The sequence below is a fragment of the Drosophila albomicans genome, chromosome 3 (genome assembly GCF_009650485.2).
Source record: "Drosophila albomicans strain 15112-1751.03 chromosome 3, ASM965048v2, whole genome shotgun sequence".
Classification (NCBI taxonomy): Eukaryota; Metazoa; Arthropoda; class Insecta; order Diptera; family Drosophilidae; genus Drosophila; species Drosophila albomicans.
Window position 1 is genome coordinate 825,066 of NC_047629.2, and position 20,914 is coordinate 845,979.

General features: G+C 41.9%; 1 protein-coding gene and 1 long non-coding RNA gene across 3 annotated transcripts; both read left to right on the forward strand.

The window, feature by feature from the left end:
• The first annotated feature begins 308 nt into the window (after window positions 1-308).
• On the forward strand, window positions 309-1,541 carry LOC117568949 (uncharacterized). Of its 2 annotated transcripts, none has more exons than XR_004572211.2 (2): window positions 309-569; window positions 764-1,541. It is a non-coding gene; the product is annotated as an uncharacterized LOC117568949 (long non-coding RNA). The 2 variants fall into 2 exon arrangements; XR_004572212.2 differs by having other exon boundaries at window positions 767-1,541.
• Window positions 1,542-4,078: 2,537 nt separating this feature from the next.
• On the forward strand, window positions 4,079-19,476 carry LOC117569692 (protein jim lovell). Its single transcript, XM_052005359.1, has 5 exons — window positions 4,079-4,543; window positions 5,717-5,863; window positions 7,807-10,412; window positions 13,742-13,873; window positions 17,419-19,476. Exons 3-5 carry the CDS (start codon window positions 7,871-7,873, stop codon window positions 18,261-18,263), a joined length of 3,519 nt encoding a protein of 1,172 aa, XP_051861319.1. The 5' UTR covers window positions 4,079-4,543; window positions 5,717-5,863; window positions 7,807-7,870; the 3' UTR covers window positions 18,264-19,476.
• The last annotated feature ends 1,438 nt before the right edge of the window (window positions 19,477-20,914 follow it).

Sequence of the window (20,914 nt, forward strand, 5' to 3'; positions counted from 1 at the left end):
TGATTTACATAATCGGCGCGCATGCGTGCAGTTTGTTCCCTATGTAGCACTGATTGATCCTTGGCCAGAACCCTGCTCCTAGTTATTGCAGCTGATTTGCCAGCTTAGTGCGATCATCGGAAATGTGTGCAGTTTTATTTTCGATTCGTTTGCCTCATTGGGTTTCGCAATTATTGTTATTTAATCTTCTGATATGCAAATTATTTGCCTAACAATGCGACACCACAGCCAGGTGTCGCTGTGACAATGTAACCGATCTTGAACAAGCGATAACCATAAAATTGAAGCATATTTCAGAATCTGCATATGCATCTATAACACTTTCAACATATTTATATTTTTCTCTTTAATTTTTTCAAATATTTAATTTTACAATTTGAAAATTTAAACTATCTTAAGCTATAGTGAATTGAGTTAAAAGAGGAATTATGTCGCACATTAATACTTTTACTATCGCTTCAAAAAGTTATCTAGAATATTTCGCTAGAAGAACAAAGAACTCAGTCACAAAGATTCGGGTCGACAAGGGAAATATTTTATTAAAAATAGGACATTTTAAGCAAAGTAAAGTAAGTAAACAAAACTTACCATATACGATTATCTAATATTATTTACTTTAAGTATCGATCGATTTGGGAAGATCAAGCTTAAGATAGATAAAATTGAACTAAAGTATATAATAAAATATTGAAATCTATTAGAATATATTATATAGAATATACTCACGGTATACAATGTGTAATATCCCACTCTTTGCATTCAGCAGCAGGACTAAAAACTCTTGTCTTTCTGCTGCGAAATTCGATTTATATCAATTTGGCAAGAGGGACACCATAAACTCAACACAAAAATTCAAGTTATTAAATCCCAGAAAAGTTTTGACAATAAGTAAAAACAACAACCTACTTTATTTGGCTTGAAGAGCAAGTTCAGTTTCGACTCTCGGCTCTCTTGTCAGCAGTTGTTCCCCTCTGAACAGCAGCAACAACAACAAAGAGAGCAGGCGAGACACCAACAATGAAAGGTGCGACCTGACAGCGCCTAGACGAGAGGCTCGAGGGCGCCCCGACAATAGGAATACTGCTCTAGCTGCTTGGCTCCTAGCTGGCGGTGCAGCGCCTCCAGCAAAAAACACAGTAAGAGAGAGAGAGAGAGAGAATGGCGCAATGTGAAAATCGAAGAAAAACAATTAAAACGTGCAAAAATAAAACAGAAAAAACAAAGCGCAGGCAAACAAATCATAAAATACAAATGAACCAAACAAAACGGAGGCACACGAAAATGAAAATGAGAATAACTAAAGAGCCAGCACACAAAACTCAGCCAAATGGGCAGTACTGATAAAGACAAAAACAGAGACACAGTGACAAAGCAAAGAAAAATAGAGTATTATTATTAGAGTATGGTTAGGTTTATGTGGATCAAAGGAACAGGAGTCTTCCTAAACATGAACTTTTTTACATTTTTACAATGCATTAATAACTGTTCGTTTCCTTCAAATATCATTATAAAAATTAAAAAAACTGAACTAACATTTTTAACCATAAGTTTATTTGTTCCCGATCTACTATATTGCTATATTAAACCCCAACTCTAGTTTAATACTATTTGCTCGCTTTAAAATCAAATTTGAAAAATATATTAGACTTTTATTTGGTGATAAGTCTTGAATTTTTATAAATGAAATGCATATGACACATATTCATTATATTGATTCACGATCAATTATATTTTTATACAAATCTGCAGTTCAATCGCTTAAAAATGAAGTCAGAAAACTATTATGTTAGATATTTTTGCTTCGAATGAAATTTGCATTTTTGAAATAAAGGTGGATTTAATTATATAATTGTTACTTCCCCTCAAATAAGTTAAAAAGGATTAAATTGAAATACTCTACTTTTAATGTAGCCCGATGTATTGTATTCTATTATAAATCCAAATATTCTAGTTTAAATTTAAAAATGATATCATATATTTTATTATAGATTTGGTCAACGAATAAATCTTCCAATTCTAAAACTGACATGATTTGTAGATATTGCATTATATGCAAGCATATTCACAAGGACATCCCCTCTATCTATGACTGAAGCGAGGTTCTCTCAGCCAATCTGCTGCCCTCAGCTAATCCAACCATACACATATGTGGGCGTATGTAACCATCACACATGTACATGCACCCTATATACTACTACATGTGTGTGTGTGTGTACATATGCGTGCTTGTGTGTGTGCGAGAGAGAGCGAATACGGCCAACAAATCGAAATGTTGCAAAAAGTACTCATATGTCCCACACACACACATATACGTGCACATGCACATGCTAACCCTCCCCCTAAAGCAACGCACTCGTGTGTTTGTCATTTTCCCATAGAGTTTTTCATTTTTCTCTTTTTTGTATTTTGTTTTTTTTTTTTTTGTGGACTGAAATCAGCGAGGTTAGGGGTTGGTTTTTCCGACCATCGAGTCGTTATATTTTTTTCGCATTTCTCTTTCGCACACATGCCAGAGCGAGACACACATATGCATATGCGCTGCCAGTACGTATGTGTGTGTGTGTGTAATATGTTGTGTATATGATTTTACATTTTGTTTTTTTTCCGCTGTTTCTGGAGCTGCGCCAACGTCGACGGCAGCGCTTATGTAAAACGCAGTCCGCATGCAGGGAATTGAAGGAATACAAGGATTACAAGGAATAGATAACATACTAAAAGGCGAGCACATGCGAGTGAGATAGCAATAGCGACAGCTACAGCAGCTGGAAAGGCAATAGCAACAACTTTAATAATAATAACAACAACAACAAACAGTTCGGCGCTGCCAGCGTCGCAGTCTCCGCCAGATGAGCAGAAGAGTTGTGTGTATGTGTGTGTGTGCGGCAGCAAAAAAGCTTTACATGTGAGCTCCACACTCAACACTTACACACACCGACACAGACACAGACAGACAGTGCGACAGAGCGCCACGTACGTTAGTTACATACATTCTATATACACATACATACAAACATTATATCCTTCAATATGCGCACTTTCTCTCACTCACACGCTTGCTCTCTCTCACTCACTTATTCGTTGGGTTGTTCTTGCCAGAGTGCTTTCTCTCTCGCTCTCGCTCTCTGACTCGCATCAGCGGCTGTTGTTGTTGCTATTGCCACAAATACAACTGGAAAGCAAAAACTCAACTCACAGCTTTGAGTTTTCGTATTTTCCATAAGCTGGTGCTGGCCAAAAAGGATATGTCGACGCTGGCAGCGCTGCTGGCGCCCCTTTTATGAAAAATGTTACACTCACGCGCAGTTGACGCCGACGTCGCTGCCAACGTGTGACAACTGCCGCTGTATGAGTGTGTGTGTGTCTGTGTGTAAGCGTAAACTCCATGTGAGCCAACGAGGCATTGGCGTCAACGGGGGTGGGTGACGACTCAGTTGTTGTCGTCGTTGTTGTTGTTGTTGTTGTTGTTGATGATGTTGGTGGTGGCTATTACTCTTTACGAGCGAGCAAAGCTCCACATGCCACGTATGTATGTATATGTGTGTGCATGTATGTATGTTTGGATGTGTGTGGGTGCGTCGCTCTTTCGTGTCGCTCTTCTTTCGCATTTGTTTTTTTTTACGTTTCGTTTTTGGTACACTTCGTGTCGAGGCCACTCGGTTGCTGTCTGCTTCGGCTTTGCTACGCATGTGTATGCAAATGTATTTCGTATACCGTGTACTGTGTATGTATGTATACGTATAATAAATTTTTTTGGTATACGTGACGTGCGAGGACGTCGACTGGTTCTGCTGCTGCTGTTGTTGTTGTTGTTGTTGTGATAAGGCAAAAAATATATTTTATATGACGAAGGAGTAAAAACTTCGTCGCGTCGCTGCCAGCGTCGACGCAAACGCAAACGCAGACGTTGACGCTGGCGTTAACATTACTCGTGCGTCGCATCGTTCCGTTCTATCGTCCAGCCCGAGCACCGAGCATCCTCATGTGTTTCGCATGCTGTTTGTTGTTTGTGCCTCGCCTGCTCATACGTGTGCGCGCACGTGGGCGGGAAGGGGTGCGGGGTTGGCGCGGGGGTGGTGGGGTCGCGTGTATGTGACGCTGCTGCCGGCGTCGCCGTCATCGTCGTCGTCGTTAGCGCTGCCATCGCCGCCTTTGGCTCGCATATCTGTTTTTTCGGGCCGACTTCATTTGAATTAGTCGCTTCGTGACGTTTGAACGGTTCGAAACATACACGCGACCGCAGGACACACACGTACACACACACACGACTCGAGAAGATACTAAGCGAGGCGTTACCGTTACCGTTACGATCTCATTCCGACGCCAAACCGTATACCGTTAACTCTTTTTGAGAAGTATGTGATACAATTTCGAACGCTCACATGTGAATGGCAAAAAAGACTATTTCTGAGACAGTTATCTGTGTGCGTTGCCTGAAGATGGACGTCTTGTAATTCTAACGGCATTTACAAACACTAACAACAATAAATAAAAACAATTTTTATAACTCTTTCGGAAATTCAATAATTAAATTAAACGTGAAATGGTAAATAAAAGTGTTAAAAAATATATCTAAAACTAACAAACTTAAAAAAAAATAAATTTAAAAAATATTTATTAAATTTATTTATTAAAAAAAAATTGTATAGTAATTTCTCAAAAGATTTCACATAATGAAATATAGTGTATTTAGTTCATTTTATAGACATAGAAAAACAAACTTAATTTCTTGATAAAATATTAATTTAAAAAAAATCAATTATTAACTTTTTAAAAGAAATTCTACTATATAAATTTCCAGAAAAAAACATTAGTAAATATAAAAGTGCGCAAGACAAATGAATTTTAAAATGAATTTAAAACTGTTTCAATTATGAACGGATTGATATGTATTATTGAAAAGTGTGTGTTTTGGCTATCGCGCCTATCATAAAATGCGGATTTTTCAAATGAATCGCAAACAATTCCTTGAAATTTGTCAACCAAATTGAGACTCGATCCCTCAAAACAAACATAAACGCACATTAAGGTTCTGGTTTATTGCCCGCAGCGTTTGGCCCACAAATTTATCTGTCAGCGGCCATTTAATAGCAGTTCAAAACCTGTGTGCCAGGACCTTTGTCCAGCGTTGTCGAGTACCTGCCATATTATTTACAGGCTGTGTGTTTATTTACTTCAGTGTACATGTGTCAACACACACCTGATTATCACCTGCAGAAAATGGGAAATTGCGGCGTGTCGAATGCGAGAGCAAGAGCAAGTTGAGAGCGAACACTGATCCTGCCCACACAAACACAAACAGACACAGACATGCTCACGCACACATCATATATACATATATGCAAGGGTGTGTGTGTGTGTGTGAATGTTTTGAGGGTGCGGACTGTGAGGGCTGCTCTCAGATTCTCCCTCTATCTCTAGCTCTGTTTCTAACCATATCCATATCCACATGTGAAGCGTACTTTCGACTTGCTGCGTATTTATTTGCATTGCTTTCAGTCAGTTTGTGGCAAACCCTCGACGGTAACGCGCAGTTTCTGTTTGTTATCGAACCGAACGCAGAAGAAGAACCAGAACTTTAAACGTGTGCGATCTTCCATTTATTGTGTGTGCTTGAAATAATAATACAAATAAAACATATGTGAACTGCAATAAAGCGAAAATAATACTCTATTACAATAAGCATATCTAATTTCAAATTCACAATTTGTGATTCCAGTGCTAAGCAGTGCTACGAATTGTGCCATAATTATGCAAAGCTGATCACAGAGACTCAAGTCTATTATTCATGTTTTAATACAAACAGAAAAGAGCTTCAAAGAGGATATTTCGAAATTAAAGTACGCTTTGCTTACGATATTTAATGGTATGTTTGATCACAAAAATTTAAGCTTGAAAGGATTTAACTGAAATGTAGTGAAATCTTATCAATGTTGGCCATTATTTTATAAAAATTATTAGAAGAACTAATTTTCATAATATTACTTTAATATAAATATACTTTTATTTAAAGTATTATTTATTTCTGATCGTCTACAATTTAATTCTCAAGATTTAATGACTTGCATTCAAATTTTAAATTGAAACTTTGCATCATCTCCTCCACATTTGTTAGCATTTTAAATCTGAATTGACTGACTTACTTTGACATTAATTAAAAAGTCGGGTAACTCCTTCCATCTCACTCACCATCTGCCGCAACTCAGGTGGCAAGCAAAGTGTGTCGCTTTTAACGGCGCTTGAGAGGTAAAGTGCGAGTAAATAAATAAAAATGTTGCCTTATCTCCAGTTGACAACCGCAAATGAGTTGCAAGATAAAAAAGAGTTGCTTCGCGCCGCTTGCCACATGCCGCATAGCTGCTAATTGCACATTGTTGCATTCAAGCGTGCGTGGGTGTCCTCGTGCCGCATCCTGTCGTTGACTGGCAGCAACAGCAACAGCGACAGCAGCAGCAGCCGCATGTGTTAATATGCGGTTTGGGTCTCTGGCGCCAACTTGCAACCGCTTAACCGCTGCAAGATGAAGACGCTGCAACAAACTGCAAATAAAAATGTTTATTTTGTTTTTGCCCTGCTAAAAGTAAACTTTTTTAATTTTGCATCCAACTGTCGTCGCTGACAGGCAGTTGGAGACATTTTCTCAGGTCCGTGCTATGGGCTTGGGTTTGGGGTTAGAGATTGGATTTGGCATTTGACTAGTCGTGTCTGACTTCAGATTTTTCATTGCGAGGCAGCTGCCGACTCTTTTAAAAATTCACACACGCAGCGTGCAACGCATTGTGGACCGTTGGAAGGGGTGCGTGATGCGCTGATAGGGGCATGCCACGTCACACCAAGCTAGACAGTTGCTGAATTAATTAGATGCCACGCACCGAGTCGCAAAAAAAAGCTTAGCTCGGTACAGTGGTTGCAAAACAGTTGTTAATTTTCAATTTTTTTATTTTTGTTAAAAATATTTTTAGCGACTTGTTTCAATAATTAATATCGGATTACTATGAGTAGCTGAAAAAGTTAAAATAAAAATAAAAGATAAATTTTGAGGTCTATTAATGATAAAAATAAGCATAAAATAAGCAAATTAAATTTAAAAGTTCAATTAAATTATAAATGGAAGCAAGAAATTTAAATTCATACTTAAAATATTAAAAATAAAAAAATTGCTATAAAATAAATAAAATGAATCCGATAAGTTTTAAACTAAATCGAGTTGACTTTCCTTAATTAATAATCGAATATTAATTTCACTAGCTTTAAATTACAAATGAAATTTCATTAAAATGGATCTTCTCGATGCAGAACCCACTGTGCACATGTTTGTGTGTGTCTTACCAGTAGATAAACAAAAACACAGACATACTCATATAGCCAGACAGACAAACAGATAGAACAGAATAAAACAGAGGCAGAGACTGAGATGAGTGAGCCATTATCACACATCACACATCTGCATGTGATGTCCTCAAGGATACGCGACACGACACGTAGCCGACTGTGATTGCCTCATGTTGCTCTTTGTGCTGCCTCCTGTGCTCTTAGCTTTTGCTGTGCATTGTTTTGCTTATTGTTGTGCTTGGGATTTGCCGAAAATGAGGCACAGCAATGGTGGAGGGAGGAGAGGGGGTTGAAAAAGATGATATATGCCGCGACTCATTAACATATTATCACAACACATACACGAGATGGCATATGTCAGGAGTACAGAGCTTGAATATATTATACAACGCATTATCCTCGAGCTTAACCTGAATCTTTGCCTCCATCACTGACTCCATCCTTCTCTTTCTCTCTCTGTCTATCTCTCTTCAGCAGACTGTGAACGAGGTGCAACAACTTTGAAGCACGTCACGTGAGGCAACAACGCGTTTGCCAGGGCATGTTAAAGGACGCCGAGGAGCTGATAAAACGCTGCAAACTGACGTCGCTGCCGTTGGCCCTGCACATGAACGACTACGGCCGCCAGGTGGCGCCAGCGCCGCTAGCGTTGCCACTGCCGTTGCCGCTGCCCCTGCCACTGCTGGCGAAGCCACCGACGACGATGACGACGACACCGTCCAGCATGGATCACCATCATCACCAGCAGCAGCATCATACTCATCATCATCATCAGCTGCAACAGCATCATCATCAGTTGCCGCCACCTTCACACAGCCAGAGCCACGCCCATGTCCATGCCACACCGCCCACAACGCCGCCCACGCCGCCACCGTTGCCCCTTAACATGAGCCAAACGGCAACAGCCACTGCAGCTGCATCTGCCACAGCAACAACAAATGCAACAACGACGGCAACTTCTATAACAACCGCAACTGCAACGTCGAGCAATCGATCAACGCACAGTCCGCCTGCCACGCCCACCCCTATTGGCGCCAATTCGACTGCTCCCCAGGATCATTACAGCTTGCGCTGGAACAACCATCAGAATCACATCCTGCGCGCCTTCGACGCCCTGCTCCAGACTAAGACCCTGGTGGACGTGACTCTTGTCTGTGCCGAGACCTCGATACGTGCCCACAAAATGGTGCTGTCCGCCTGCTCGCCCTTCTTTCAGCGTGTCTTCGCCGAAACCCCCTGCAAGCATCCTGTCATCGTGCTCAAAGACTTTCGTGGCTGGGTCGTCCAGGCCATAGTTGACTTCATGTATCGCGGCGAGATCAGTGTTCCCCAGCAGCGTCTGCAGACGCTCATTCAGGCGGGGGAATCGCTGCAGGTGCGTGGCCTGGTGGAGAGCTCGGTGCCTGAGCATACACCCACTCCAGCCGCCTCGCCCGATGACTTCAACTTGCTGGACACCTCGCTGCTCTCATCCAGCTTCGAGGACGAGTCACCCTCGATGGTGCGGCCAGCAGCGGGCAAGCTAATAATGCCTTCTCGACTCTTTGGTAATCCGGCCAGTGCGATGGCAGCGCTCAGCTTGCGCCGCAAGCGGGAGCAGGAGTCGGAACGGGAGCTGGAGAGTGATCAGGAGTTGGGTGGCAGTTCGCCGATGCCACGTCGCAAACAGGCGCGTCCCAGACGCAGATCGGGTGATATGCCTCATGACTTTGCGCTGAACAAGACATCGGAGACATCGCTGCCAGCGGTGGACACAATTCAGGCTGTGATCAAGCATGAGTTGCGGGACGATCAGGAACCGAGTGATAAACAGCGTGATGGGGAGGATAGTCCCATGGGAGAAGAGGACGAACCGCCGCAGTCCCAACAGCAACAACAACAGCAAAGTAATGAGCCTGAGGCAGAACATGAAACGGAGTTGGAGGATGTCGAGCGTGGAGATCGGCAACAGGATAAGACGGGGAACAGCAATCAACAGACCGAACATGAGATAGATGAAGAGGACGATGAGGATCAAGCGCACGATCACGAGCTCGATCACGAACAGGAACAGGATCAGGAGCACGATGATCATGAGCACGATCACGATCATGAGCATGTGCACGATCTAGTTGACGATGAAGGTCCCGAACAGGACGACGACGAGGACGAACAGGACATCGAAGAGCTTATACACACGACCAACGAGCTGCGTCGCCAGGCGGCCGTCGCCGCTGCAAATGCAGCAGCCATGTCCCCGTGTCCCAGCGATGGTCCCGAGGATCTGTGCACCACCAAAAAGGACAAGGACACCAGCAACTCGCACTCCTCGGACGGCGAGAGTAACAATAATAATAACAACAACAATAGCAGTAAACTGCAGGACAACAATCAACGCATCATGTTGTCCCTCAAGGATATCAGACAGCTGAACGCCAAGCCAAATGCCACATCGACGCCCAGCCACACGCCCAACTCCTGCACACCCGGCAACGGACTGCTGTCGTTTCCTCCACCTGGTCTGCGCCCACCCGGCCTGCCCGACAGTCCACCCTGTCACATGGAGGCGTTAGAGGCGCAAATGCATGCCGCAGCCGCTGCTGCTGTGGCAGCTGCTGGCGCCGGCGAGCATCCGTTCCATCACATGGAGCATCAGATGGAGATGTCGCTGGCTGCGGCTGCCGCTGCGGCGGCGATGCATCAGCGTGAACCGCGTGATCCTCGCGAGACGCGAGAGCAGGCCATGCAGCGGGAGCACAATGCATTCGCAAGCAATCTGCTGGGTCCCATGGGACTGCCACCTTTCGGGGGACACAACGGGGTGCCGCTGGGCGGACCTGGGTCCGGATGTCCGGGTCAGGCGCCGCATGAGCGGCTGGAGGAGAGCATGAATCGGTTGAGTAAGGAGTTCGGCAAGGAGTTTGGCAAGGACTTCGGCAAGGAGTTCGGCAAAGATTTTGGCAAGGACTTTTGCAAGGAATTCGCGCCCACATCGCCAATGAGCTTGCCCGGACACTTTAATCCACCGGATGGGCAACCGCATCCGCCGTCGCCGCTGCCCTTTCCCGGCATGTCCTCGGCGTTGACGCTGACGCCGCCGCACAGTAAGTACAAAAAACTTTTTTTTATCGTTTGAGGTCACTGGGTTAGCCGGATGTCCATATCCTGGCCACATCCTGACCTGTCTAAACACATTACGACTGTCCACCTCCCCCTTAAGCTGTTTGCGTAAAAAAAATAACAGACGGAAGTCCCAATATCGCAGTCCTTCTGTTTGCCTTCACTTCAGTGACTCCTATGACTACTTGACTGCTTGACTCCTTGAGCCTTGACACAGCGACTTCACATCTAATAAGCTGCAATATACTGCATGCAACATGTGGCAATCTGTCTGTCGCCTCTGCACTGACAACATCAAAGTGCCAGTGACTGCAACAGCATCCTTTGCATTCGTCATGCATTTATCGTTGCCATGGCCTAAGCTGTGGCAAAGCCTTTAAACGTATTAGGGTCTTCGACAGTACTTTTCCCAAGTACTTCCAACTCCCCACACTTCATAGCTGTTTGCCACTTTTTATTTTTCGCTTTTCATGTGTCATTTCCTCCAATTTAATACAGCCTTTTGTAAAATTTTTTCTTTTTTTGTTGATTCAAATAATACTTATAAAATTTGTTCCCCATATTTAAATTCCTGAATTTCATATATTATTTTCATCCTTGGATTCTTCTTATATTTTCTTAATTTCGCTTACATTTTATTTAAGGGCAAAATTTAGGCAACATTTTAAAATTCACATTTGCTTTTAATGCATTTGTCATAATTACTTTCTATGCTCAAATAATATCATTAGTTTTATATTTTTAATTTATAACTTTATTAGAGGTCTTGGCCTCTTTCAGTTCCATCATCCTCAGACAATTGTTTCTAATTAAGTCATAAACAATTCTATGCTGTTGACAGCTCATAAGAAATATGGAAGTGCAATTGCAATGTGGCGAGTTGCGAGTGCAGCTAATAATTTGACAGTTTAGTTATTGCCTCAACCCTATAGAGGCAAACTATGTGTCCCAGTCACAACAACGCTGTCTGGGGTAGAAGTTGTCAGCCACGGAGCATGGGAATGGAAAGGAAATGGGAGTTGCATTTGCGGTTGTTGCAAAAGTTGCAAGTCGCAAGTTGCAGTCCAAATAAATTCAATTGCGGTTTATATATGATTTTTTATATTTATGTCACCCGAGGCGAGCACAAAGGTGCAAAGGGGAGCCGGATGAAAGACGGCAATGAATGGGCTCAAGTCGCAGTCGAAGACTCAGTCGCAGTCGCAATCGGTGGCGTTGCGTGCTAGAAATTTATGTTGTGTCTGTGGCAACATGTGAGTGTGGCATGTGAGTGTGTGCCACAGTTGCGAGTTGAAACTGTCGTCAGACGTTTAGCCAAATGACTTTTAAGTTGCCACACAGACAACTCGCCTTGCCTCTGCCACGCCCACACAGTCAACAGCGTGTGTTGCACGTGTTTTGTTTAAAGTATGCCACACACACAAACACACACAGACTGTGCTGCAAATTTAAACCTTTTGGCAAACAACTTTGGCTTCGTCGGCGGCATAAATAAAAATACAGAGTCGCTCTAGAGTCCTTAGTCCTGTCTTCGTTCTCCCATTCTATCATGCTCTATCTCGTCACCCAAGTCGCTTCCCTTTTCGTATAAAACTTTGCATATAAGTCGCGCGATATTCATATTAATAATATCCGTTTGGGGAGTCCAACTCCAGTTCAGCCAACCTCAACCTCAGTCGTCGTCTTCGTCTCCGACGCGCACACAGGATATAAAATAAATTAAGGCACAAAAATATGAAAAATTGTACGAAAATGCCGAGCAGGAGTCAGAGAATCAGGGAATCAAGCAGGCAGTCAACACAGGAAGCGCAATACCTTTTAATGCGACAAAAATTTCTGCCAACATATCAGGGCAATCCAAAGAGCGGAATGAGTCGCATCCAAAAAAAAATACCGAAAAGGGAGGCCAAGCAACTCGCTAACTACTGCAAACAGGCTGCAGGCAAAGAATGCCAGCCAAGGATACACATAGAGCCCAAGTCAAGCTAAGAAATGCAGAAAGTTCATTGCTGACAATGATGACTATGCGAATACTCTGCAAATTGATTAAAGCAGTAAACTTTCTTAAATCACAATTAGAAAATAATTAACTTTTAAATCGAAAAAAAAAAAATGTTGTTGCACCGAGATAATGAGTAGTTGAAGAGCTAAAGTTATTTATTTAAATGAATATAACAGACAGATATAAAGTATAACATGAAGAAAAGGGCGGAACAAGCTGTATTGTTTAAATGAATCCAAAATATGGTAGACGGCAACAGCAGATGACGAACAAAAAGATCGTTTGGTAAAAGTTAAATTTCTGATCTAATGTGTTCTACAATGTCCTTTGAAAATGTTTGTCGCATAAGTCTCCACAAAGTGTTAATACCACATCTTCGTGCAGTCAGTCTAGTCAAACAGAGGAGCTTGCAGACAGGCGTAGAAAAAGATTTACCAAAAAGAATGTGATTTATTTTTTGGTAGTCACATTTCGGCGTGAAAATCATTGAACTAATAGCATGTGACATGTGGGTATGGCAATGAGTGTGTGTGCGTGTGTGAGTTGTGTGTGGTTGTGTAAGTCAATGGCTGTCTTGTTCTAGACCCCTTGAGGATAAACGTGAAAAGAAATCCGCACTAATTTTGCTTGCCATCAAAGCGAGTTTGAAGACCGAAACAAAAAATAAAGAAATGGAATATTACGTATACGCAGCGAGTTGTAATGTCTACTCGAACAAAACGCGGGAGCAAACAATACGCGCTCGTTATTTGTGTCATTATGCTGCAGATACAACAACATGCCCCAACAGATACAGATACGAGTATGAACGAATATCCCCATTTATTCATATGCCAGCACATTGTCTTGTGATGTGCCTTGAATCCTGAGCGCGTAGTTATGAAACAGAGACAGAGACACTTGAAGCTGCGTGGATTTCCTTGCTTATCCTTGAGCATCCTTTATGCTGTCGCCGCCTCATCAGCGCTTGAATTGTTTCACTCATGTGAAGGAGTGCACTCCAAGCGTAAAATATTAATAGAATAATGACGTTGCCATTGTTTACTATTCGCATCCACAAGCGCAAAGCATTCGCATTCACTTGGCACACTCAAGTCTCGATGGTGAATATGTATGCGAGTGTCTATTCGAGTCTGAAGCAATTCGCTAGCTGGGTAATCAGTGAGCTGGAAAATGACTCACTTATGGAAAACTTACAATTGCAATATGCTTTACACAAATGAAAATTGCATTCAACCTATAAATAGCAAGACAAAGACTTGAATACTCTATCGAATTAGCTTATAAATAAATCTATCTTCTCTTTCACAGTGTTTGGCCTGGATTCCCCGTTGGGTTTGTTTCCCCCCGGCATTGATCCTGGCAAACTCTACAATCCGCTGATGGAAATGAGCGATCCACGTGACATGCCTGGAGGTCCGCCGCCGTTTCTCAAAAAGAAAAGTAAGTAACTTAAACCTGTATAATATCAAATGGTAGCAAATCGACGACGAACTTTAAAACAAACAGCTAATTAACCTTCTGTGAGTTAGCTGCGAACTCAGCAACGAGAAACGAGAAAGGTTCGAGAATTGCCATGTCGTCTCAATTTGCCCTCCGCGGATCACTTCGTGCCTTACTTCACACCTGACTGATTGAACCCGTTGATGGTTTTGTGCCATGAGTTCAACCAAGAGTTATTCTGCTTCTTTTTCGCTCACGTCTTTGTAGGTGTCTGCTTTTTGCGATAGACTTAGATCGATCAGTGGCAAAAAGCTAATGATAGATCTATAGTATGATGATACCAAAAATCATGCATATCCTCTTACAGATCCAACTCAAAACTATTGTGATTGCCTTTCATTCCCATTCAGTACACATTGAGACTGCGATCACCAGTGATCACTAGTGCGATCATGTGAGGCGGCAAATTTGTTTTTGTGGTTTTCCTGTGCTCAGCTGGGGATCGCGTATAACAATTGTGTTTGTTTGTTTAGTTTAGTTTTTTTTTGTAGGCTGTTTTCTTTTTTTTTTTTTTTTTTTTTTCTTCATTGAACATGTGCACCTATGCATATCGTAAAGCGACGCTTTTCCAACCTGCAACAGCTCTCTTGATTGACAAATAGGCAGCTCCATAAATGCATTCGATTTTCAGCGTTGCTTTTGTTTCTTCTTTCGTTGTAGTTTTTCTTTCGATTTTTTGAAACCTCAAAAAGTTAATAATGTTTTTGTGTGTATGGGGAAATAATATATCTAGTAATATGTAGCTTAGAAATCAATAAACTGTTGCGCTTGATTGTCATGTGATTGACAATTGGTAAAGAGAGATCGTTCGATGATTGTTAACCTAAAGATTGATCCATATGAGCCAAGTGCTGTGTGTTTTGACAGATTATTTGACAGTCAGCTGGCGTTGATGGGTTAAGTGCTCCACCTTTTTTATCGTTTTTTTTTTTTTTTTTGGAAAACGCTTTTTATGAATGAAAGATCACTTAGTCTGGGAACTGTAGATAGCAGGCGCCATACGAGTGTGTACTTAAGTTCCCCACGTGAAGTTGAGATCGCTCGTTGATCTTTTGCATAAAAAAGCCATGCAGACACACTTTCAGCTTGGATCACATTTAATTGCTTAATTTTCTCATCAATACAACAAGAGGAAGAATCGTGATCAGATGTTTGGTTCGGCATGCCAAAGTGAAATACCAGAAAATACCACAACAACAGAGTTACAGAGAGATCTTCGGGCTGAGATCTCAGACTCATCCCGACCATGACAATCGCTGCTTAAATTACAACAACAACAACAGCTACAGAAACAGAAACAGTAAATAAAACTGTGCTAAAAAGCGCAAATCTGGCGTATAGCACGATATTCTTTATTGCGAATCTGGCGAAACGGGTTTGTGTGGCCACAATTGATAAGAATCTACACTTGGCTTAAACAGGCACTGCCTTAGGAGACGGGGCAGAGCAAAGGGCTAGAGGGGGAAGGAGCACAGCTGAGAGACAGAGAGAGGAGAAGCAGATTTTTCAGGGCCTGCATTCATACTGTTCGTGTGGGTGTGATTAACTGATTTGTTCACATTCATTTGTTCATTTCGCGATTGTCTTTTGCGCCGCTCTCTTCAGTTGTCTCTTTTTTTTCTATCTCTATCTCCTCTTCTCTCTCGCTGTCTTTTTCTCTCAGCTTTATGTTGTGTCCCAAAACGTGATTTGCGATTTGTTACAAATTCAAATTTCGCTTTATATGTGCTTTGCGGGGGAACGATTGGTGACTTGCCTTAGATGCCTTATTAGAACCCCTTAACAACTACTTCAACAACAACAACAACTACAACAATTACCACAACAGCAACATAAAGAGCAAGAACCTTAAACAATTGCATCATGGTCGACGGTTTCTGCCCTTGTTCTTGTTGCAGTTCATTGGAAAAAAGGTCAGACCTACGTTGTGACCTATTCGCGAAACCAAATTTGAGGCAGCAACAGCAACAATAACAACAACAAGAAGAGCTCATCTAATACAAATAATAGTCGTGTTATGTGAGGAATGCCATTTGGAAGTGATAAGAATAAAATAAGCCAATTGGTTAAGAGACTGAAGGAAAGTCACAAATGGTAACTCGAGAGCTTTACATTACTTCAAGAAATAGAATTTATTATTATGTGCTTAACTAAATTGTGCTTGATTGGTTTATTTATTCAATGAATAAGAGTTTTTACTTAAATGTTCAATTAATTAATATTTTCGGTTGCTCAATAAAGCATGCTTAACATGACGTTTATAAGGTAAAGCATTGCGATATTAGAGTCAAAGTATACTAAATTAATACACCTAAAATATACTAAAATACTCCTAAATATTCCTATTTCTTATATCGAAATACAAACAGATCATAAAGTAAAAGGAATCATAACAATCTACAATTGCATTTTTCTAGCTTTTGTCCTAGAAAAAGTAATAATTAATTTGTCTTACCTTCAACATTATTAGAGAGTTTATTTATCAATTTTTTTAATTATTATATTAAGCCAGTACAGTAATAGAGTACCATAATAATACAATTTTAGGAAAACTTCATTCAGGCTAAGCCTCATACTCATATTATAAAGACGAAAGAATTTAATTAGTAAAAAAAAACTAATGTCTCTCAGTAAGCAATATTAGTTTCTTTGACAATGACTTTCGTTTCGCTAATTTGATTTTCATATTGTTGCCCAGAGCGTAGTTTATACTATTTTCACTCTTGCAATTGAAAAAGAAAAGAAAATTTCATATCATCAGTTGAAAAGCGGCAATAAACTGTGAATTATCGCTGGCTTGAAATATTTTTGGATGCATGCTCGCACTCCACTGGCCATCAGCCGAAGGATTCGTTGTGGTTCCCCCCTGCTCTGCCAGTTGCCTTACTTTGTTGCATCAACCGCCTGATGGTGTCACACAGCGCCAGCAAGTGGAAGTTGCAGTTAAAGTTGTTGTTCGTTGATCGTTGAAAGCAATCTCAACCTGTGTCCCAGACTGCGACTTCGACTTCGACTTCGACTGTGTCTGTGGCTGCAGTTGAAGCTGCAACTGCGGCTGCGGCTTTGTGGCGCTCTCTCATTGTGGGGCAAGTCGATATCTATGGATCTAAATTGAGTTTTAGCGGCGCATGTGACGACGTTGCTGCATGCTCGTAATTTGCATATGGAAGAAGGCTGGGGCGAGGCAGGCTATAGTATGGGAACCTCCACAGCGTTGCAGCGTTGCAGCTTTGATCGCTCGCCTTTTTCTAGGTGCCACATGCAGCAACTGCGACTACAACAAAAGCTGCACTGGGTGTGTATGAGCTGTAGGCAAAGTGCAGACAATGGGCGACTCTTTCAGCGAAATTGTCTGGGCCAGCATATGGGGCCAGCAGATTGAAACATTAGCAGATGGTCGCCATGCGATAACCCCACCCGACTCCACTCGACTGCACTCAGGTGCCTTAAACTAATCAATCTCTCCCTCTCTCTCTCTATTTTAGTGCCACGCCCCAAAGGACAACACTCGGCGCCACGCGGTGGCCCGCCACGTTCGTGGACAAACACCGAACTGACGGAGGCACTGCAGCATGTGTGGAACAAGAAGATGACGACGTCGCAGGCGTCGCGCATATTCGGCATTCCCTACAACTCGCTTCTGATGTATGTGCGCGGCAAGTATGGCAAGAGTCTGAAGCTAGAGCAGCTGCGCAAGGACTGCATCAGTGGTCCGCCCATCGAGATGCTGCAGATGGGCATCAGCGGAGGCGGCGGCGGCAGCTCGAAGAGCGAGAAGAAGGAACGCAAGGAGAAGGACAAGGACAAGAATGGTTCAGGCTCCAACTCGGCCAATTCCAGTGGCAACAATGGCTCTGCCGGCAATCCAAATGCCAGCGGTCCAGGTGGTCCTCCACCCTTGCCACATCCCAACGATCTGGGACCTCTAGGTCCACTGGATCTGGAGCTGGGACTGCCGCTGGGTCCGCCAGCTGGTCCACGCAGCGGCAGCTCGGAGCCGGATCTGCTCAGCGGTCCCAATGCGCTGTTCAATCCTTTCAATCCGCAAGGCTTCTACCCGGACTTTGCCGGCGGCTTCCCTGGACTGCCGCTGAGCATGCTGAATCTGCTGCCGCCAGCTGAGCGGCATCATGCCGCGGTGGCCATGCACCATCTGGGTGTCAGCATGGATGAGGACTGCAAGTCGGTGGGCTCGAAGCAATCCTCCTCGCTGGACGATGACTTTGCGGCCTCCGGTTTGCCGCTGGCCTTGGAGCAGCGACGCCACAGCGAGGTAGGAAGCAATGGAGCGCAGGCGTTGGCGCAGGCGAATGGTGCTGGGCAGGATTGAAATATGTGGCGGGATTGGGCTGCCAACCCAATGTTCTTCCCGCCCTACGAGCTGGACGAGGCTGCCACCCACCACTCACCACCTGCCCCGCTGCAGCCACCGCCACCGCCGCCTCCGCTCGGTTGCCGTGACTTCAACTTCAATCCGAGCTTATTTATGGCACGACGCAAGCTGAAGCGTTATCGGGCCAAGCGCGTCCAGATGCAGATGCAGGCACCAGGAGCAGGGGGAGGAGCACCTCCGCCACCGCCTTCAGCATCAGCAACGAGACCACAGCTGCCTCCGCCGCTGCGAACTTAAATTGAAACTGTGAACATCGACATGTGAAAATTGAATGCAATATGTGTGTGTGTGTGTGTTTTTTTGTAAATGAATTAATTGTGTAGTTATTTATGAATTTATGCATTAATAATTATTTAGTTTTTATGCTAACGACAATATTCAATGAACAATTTTCATTTCGTTTTTATGATATGTATGTTTAATGTATATTTTTTTGGCTGGTGCTTTTAGTTCCTATTCCCGATTATAATTTCAAGTATTAATTTACATATTATACATTTAATTAATTTTTAATTTTAAGCTAAGTAACTGAATATGGCAAAGCTTACAAAGCATTTGAGGCAATACATTGAAATACATTTGAAACTTTGAAATGATTATAATTTATTCGATATTATGCTTAATTATATATTAATTATTGTATTTATGTAAGTATATGTAATTCAGAATGAAATAATCAAATCAAAAACATAACAATTGAAAGCTATTCGCATATAAGAGAGTATTGTAAATATTATGAACACAACGATAACCAAACCAAGCAGCATTAGGGGTATTCCAATTGCAAGCCAGGACACAAAGTGAATCGCGATGCGAGTATTGGAGACAATGTGCAACCCAAAGTAGTATTGGAATATTGGCATATTGATATTAGTACTTTATGTATGATATTCACGATGACTGTACCAAAATTTTTAATGTTATTCTATGAACCAGCGGCAATTATTTAGTTGTAGTTTAACTGTATTTTCCACTAGGCAATTTCTAACTGTATAAATCGCAATCGAAATCTGACAAAAATTCTTTAATCAATGCCCGACAACAAAATTATGATACGATGTCGATGGGTTCGCGCGTCATTCACAAAACATTGCATACATACTTCACGTACATAATAAATAAACATTATTTGTAGAAGTCGCTATGTAAGTGTTGTAACGTGTAACGAAGCTTGTTCGTTTTAGAAGCTGGTGTACTTGTAACGATACGAAAGGTGTACGCGATCGCTACGGCTGTTGTCTGGTCGGCTGGGAGTGGCTAAAGGGGAAAAATCCTTTCCGTTACATGCTTCCGTAGATTAATTACATTATTAATAAATTCGCGTACTTAAGGAAAGGGAAAATCGGGGAAAGACATACAAGGACAGTAAACAAAAGAGGTAAAGAGTTAGAAGGAAACTGGATGAAAGACAAGTTAGGGATCTACCTTCGACTTGGAGCACTTCTCCTTTACGTTGCACTCATTGGTGCAGACGCCCACCCTACCATGATCCTGCAAAGCCAATGGAAAAATCAATTTAAATGACAGGATCCCTTAGAGAAGCTCCTCGTTACTCAACCCTCCCCATACAAATGCTGCATGGTTCCAAATTTGCAAACTTACTCGCACATACTAAACATTATAACAAATTTATTTAAATTAAGAAACATAAAGAAAAGGCAAATAAACAAAAGATAACATGGACGGAATATGAAATAAAGACGTTGAAATATTAAAGCTAATTTAAATCTATTTCATAAATACTTAAAAACTAAATAAATAGATATATAGAAATAAATATAATTAATAGAAATAGTTAGCCAATATTTCGTATTGCAATTTGTATATGGATCGCTAATAATAGATAGTTTTTTATACACTATAAAACTATTTAATTAGGAATCCATATCTTTATATGGCAATGGACCATCGGCAAAAGCCCAGCCTTAAGAAACTTAAGGTTTCTCAGGCGCAGCGAAATGAAGCTGCCAGCAAAACAAATAAAGATAAACTTGGTTTGGTCTTTAACCTTTGCATTCAACAGATGCAATACACAAAAAAGCTCGGTAGCGAACAATACGAGAAAAAAAGCTACGTAGATATAAACAAAAAAGCTCACTTACAGCATTCTCCAGCGACGAAAGATCTTTCACAGCCGGTGATATGTGTGTGTGTGTGTTGTTATGTTGTTGTGGTTGCAGCTGTGGAACAAAAAAATTTAAAGCCCTAACCAAAAGCTTTCTACTCAAATGTTGATCTGAGCTTTTATGCCAGATGTTCCATTGTTTACTTTGCAAACAATTATAAATGTAATTTTAAAATTGCAAAGTTATGACAGAAAACAAAAGTATTTACGAACAAGACATATGTAGAACGACTTATGGTAACTAATGAAGTTCATTTACATTTGATACATAGTATATTATACAACGAAATCATATGTAAATTTACATCACAGTTTTTCTTCCATTCAACATATATGTATGAAACGCAAACAAGACTTCAAATGAACCAAATATATTACAGAGAAGCACTAACTAAGTGGCAGAAGGCCCAAAATGAACAATGTCGAAATACAAATACTGAACAACACAATCATCTATGGCACG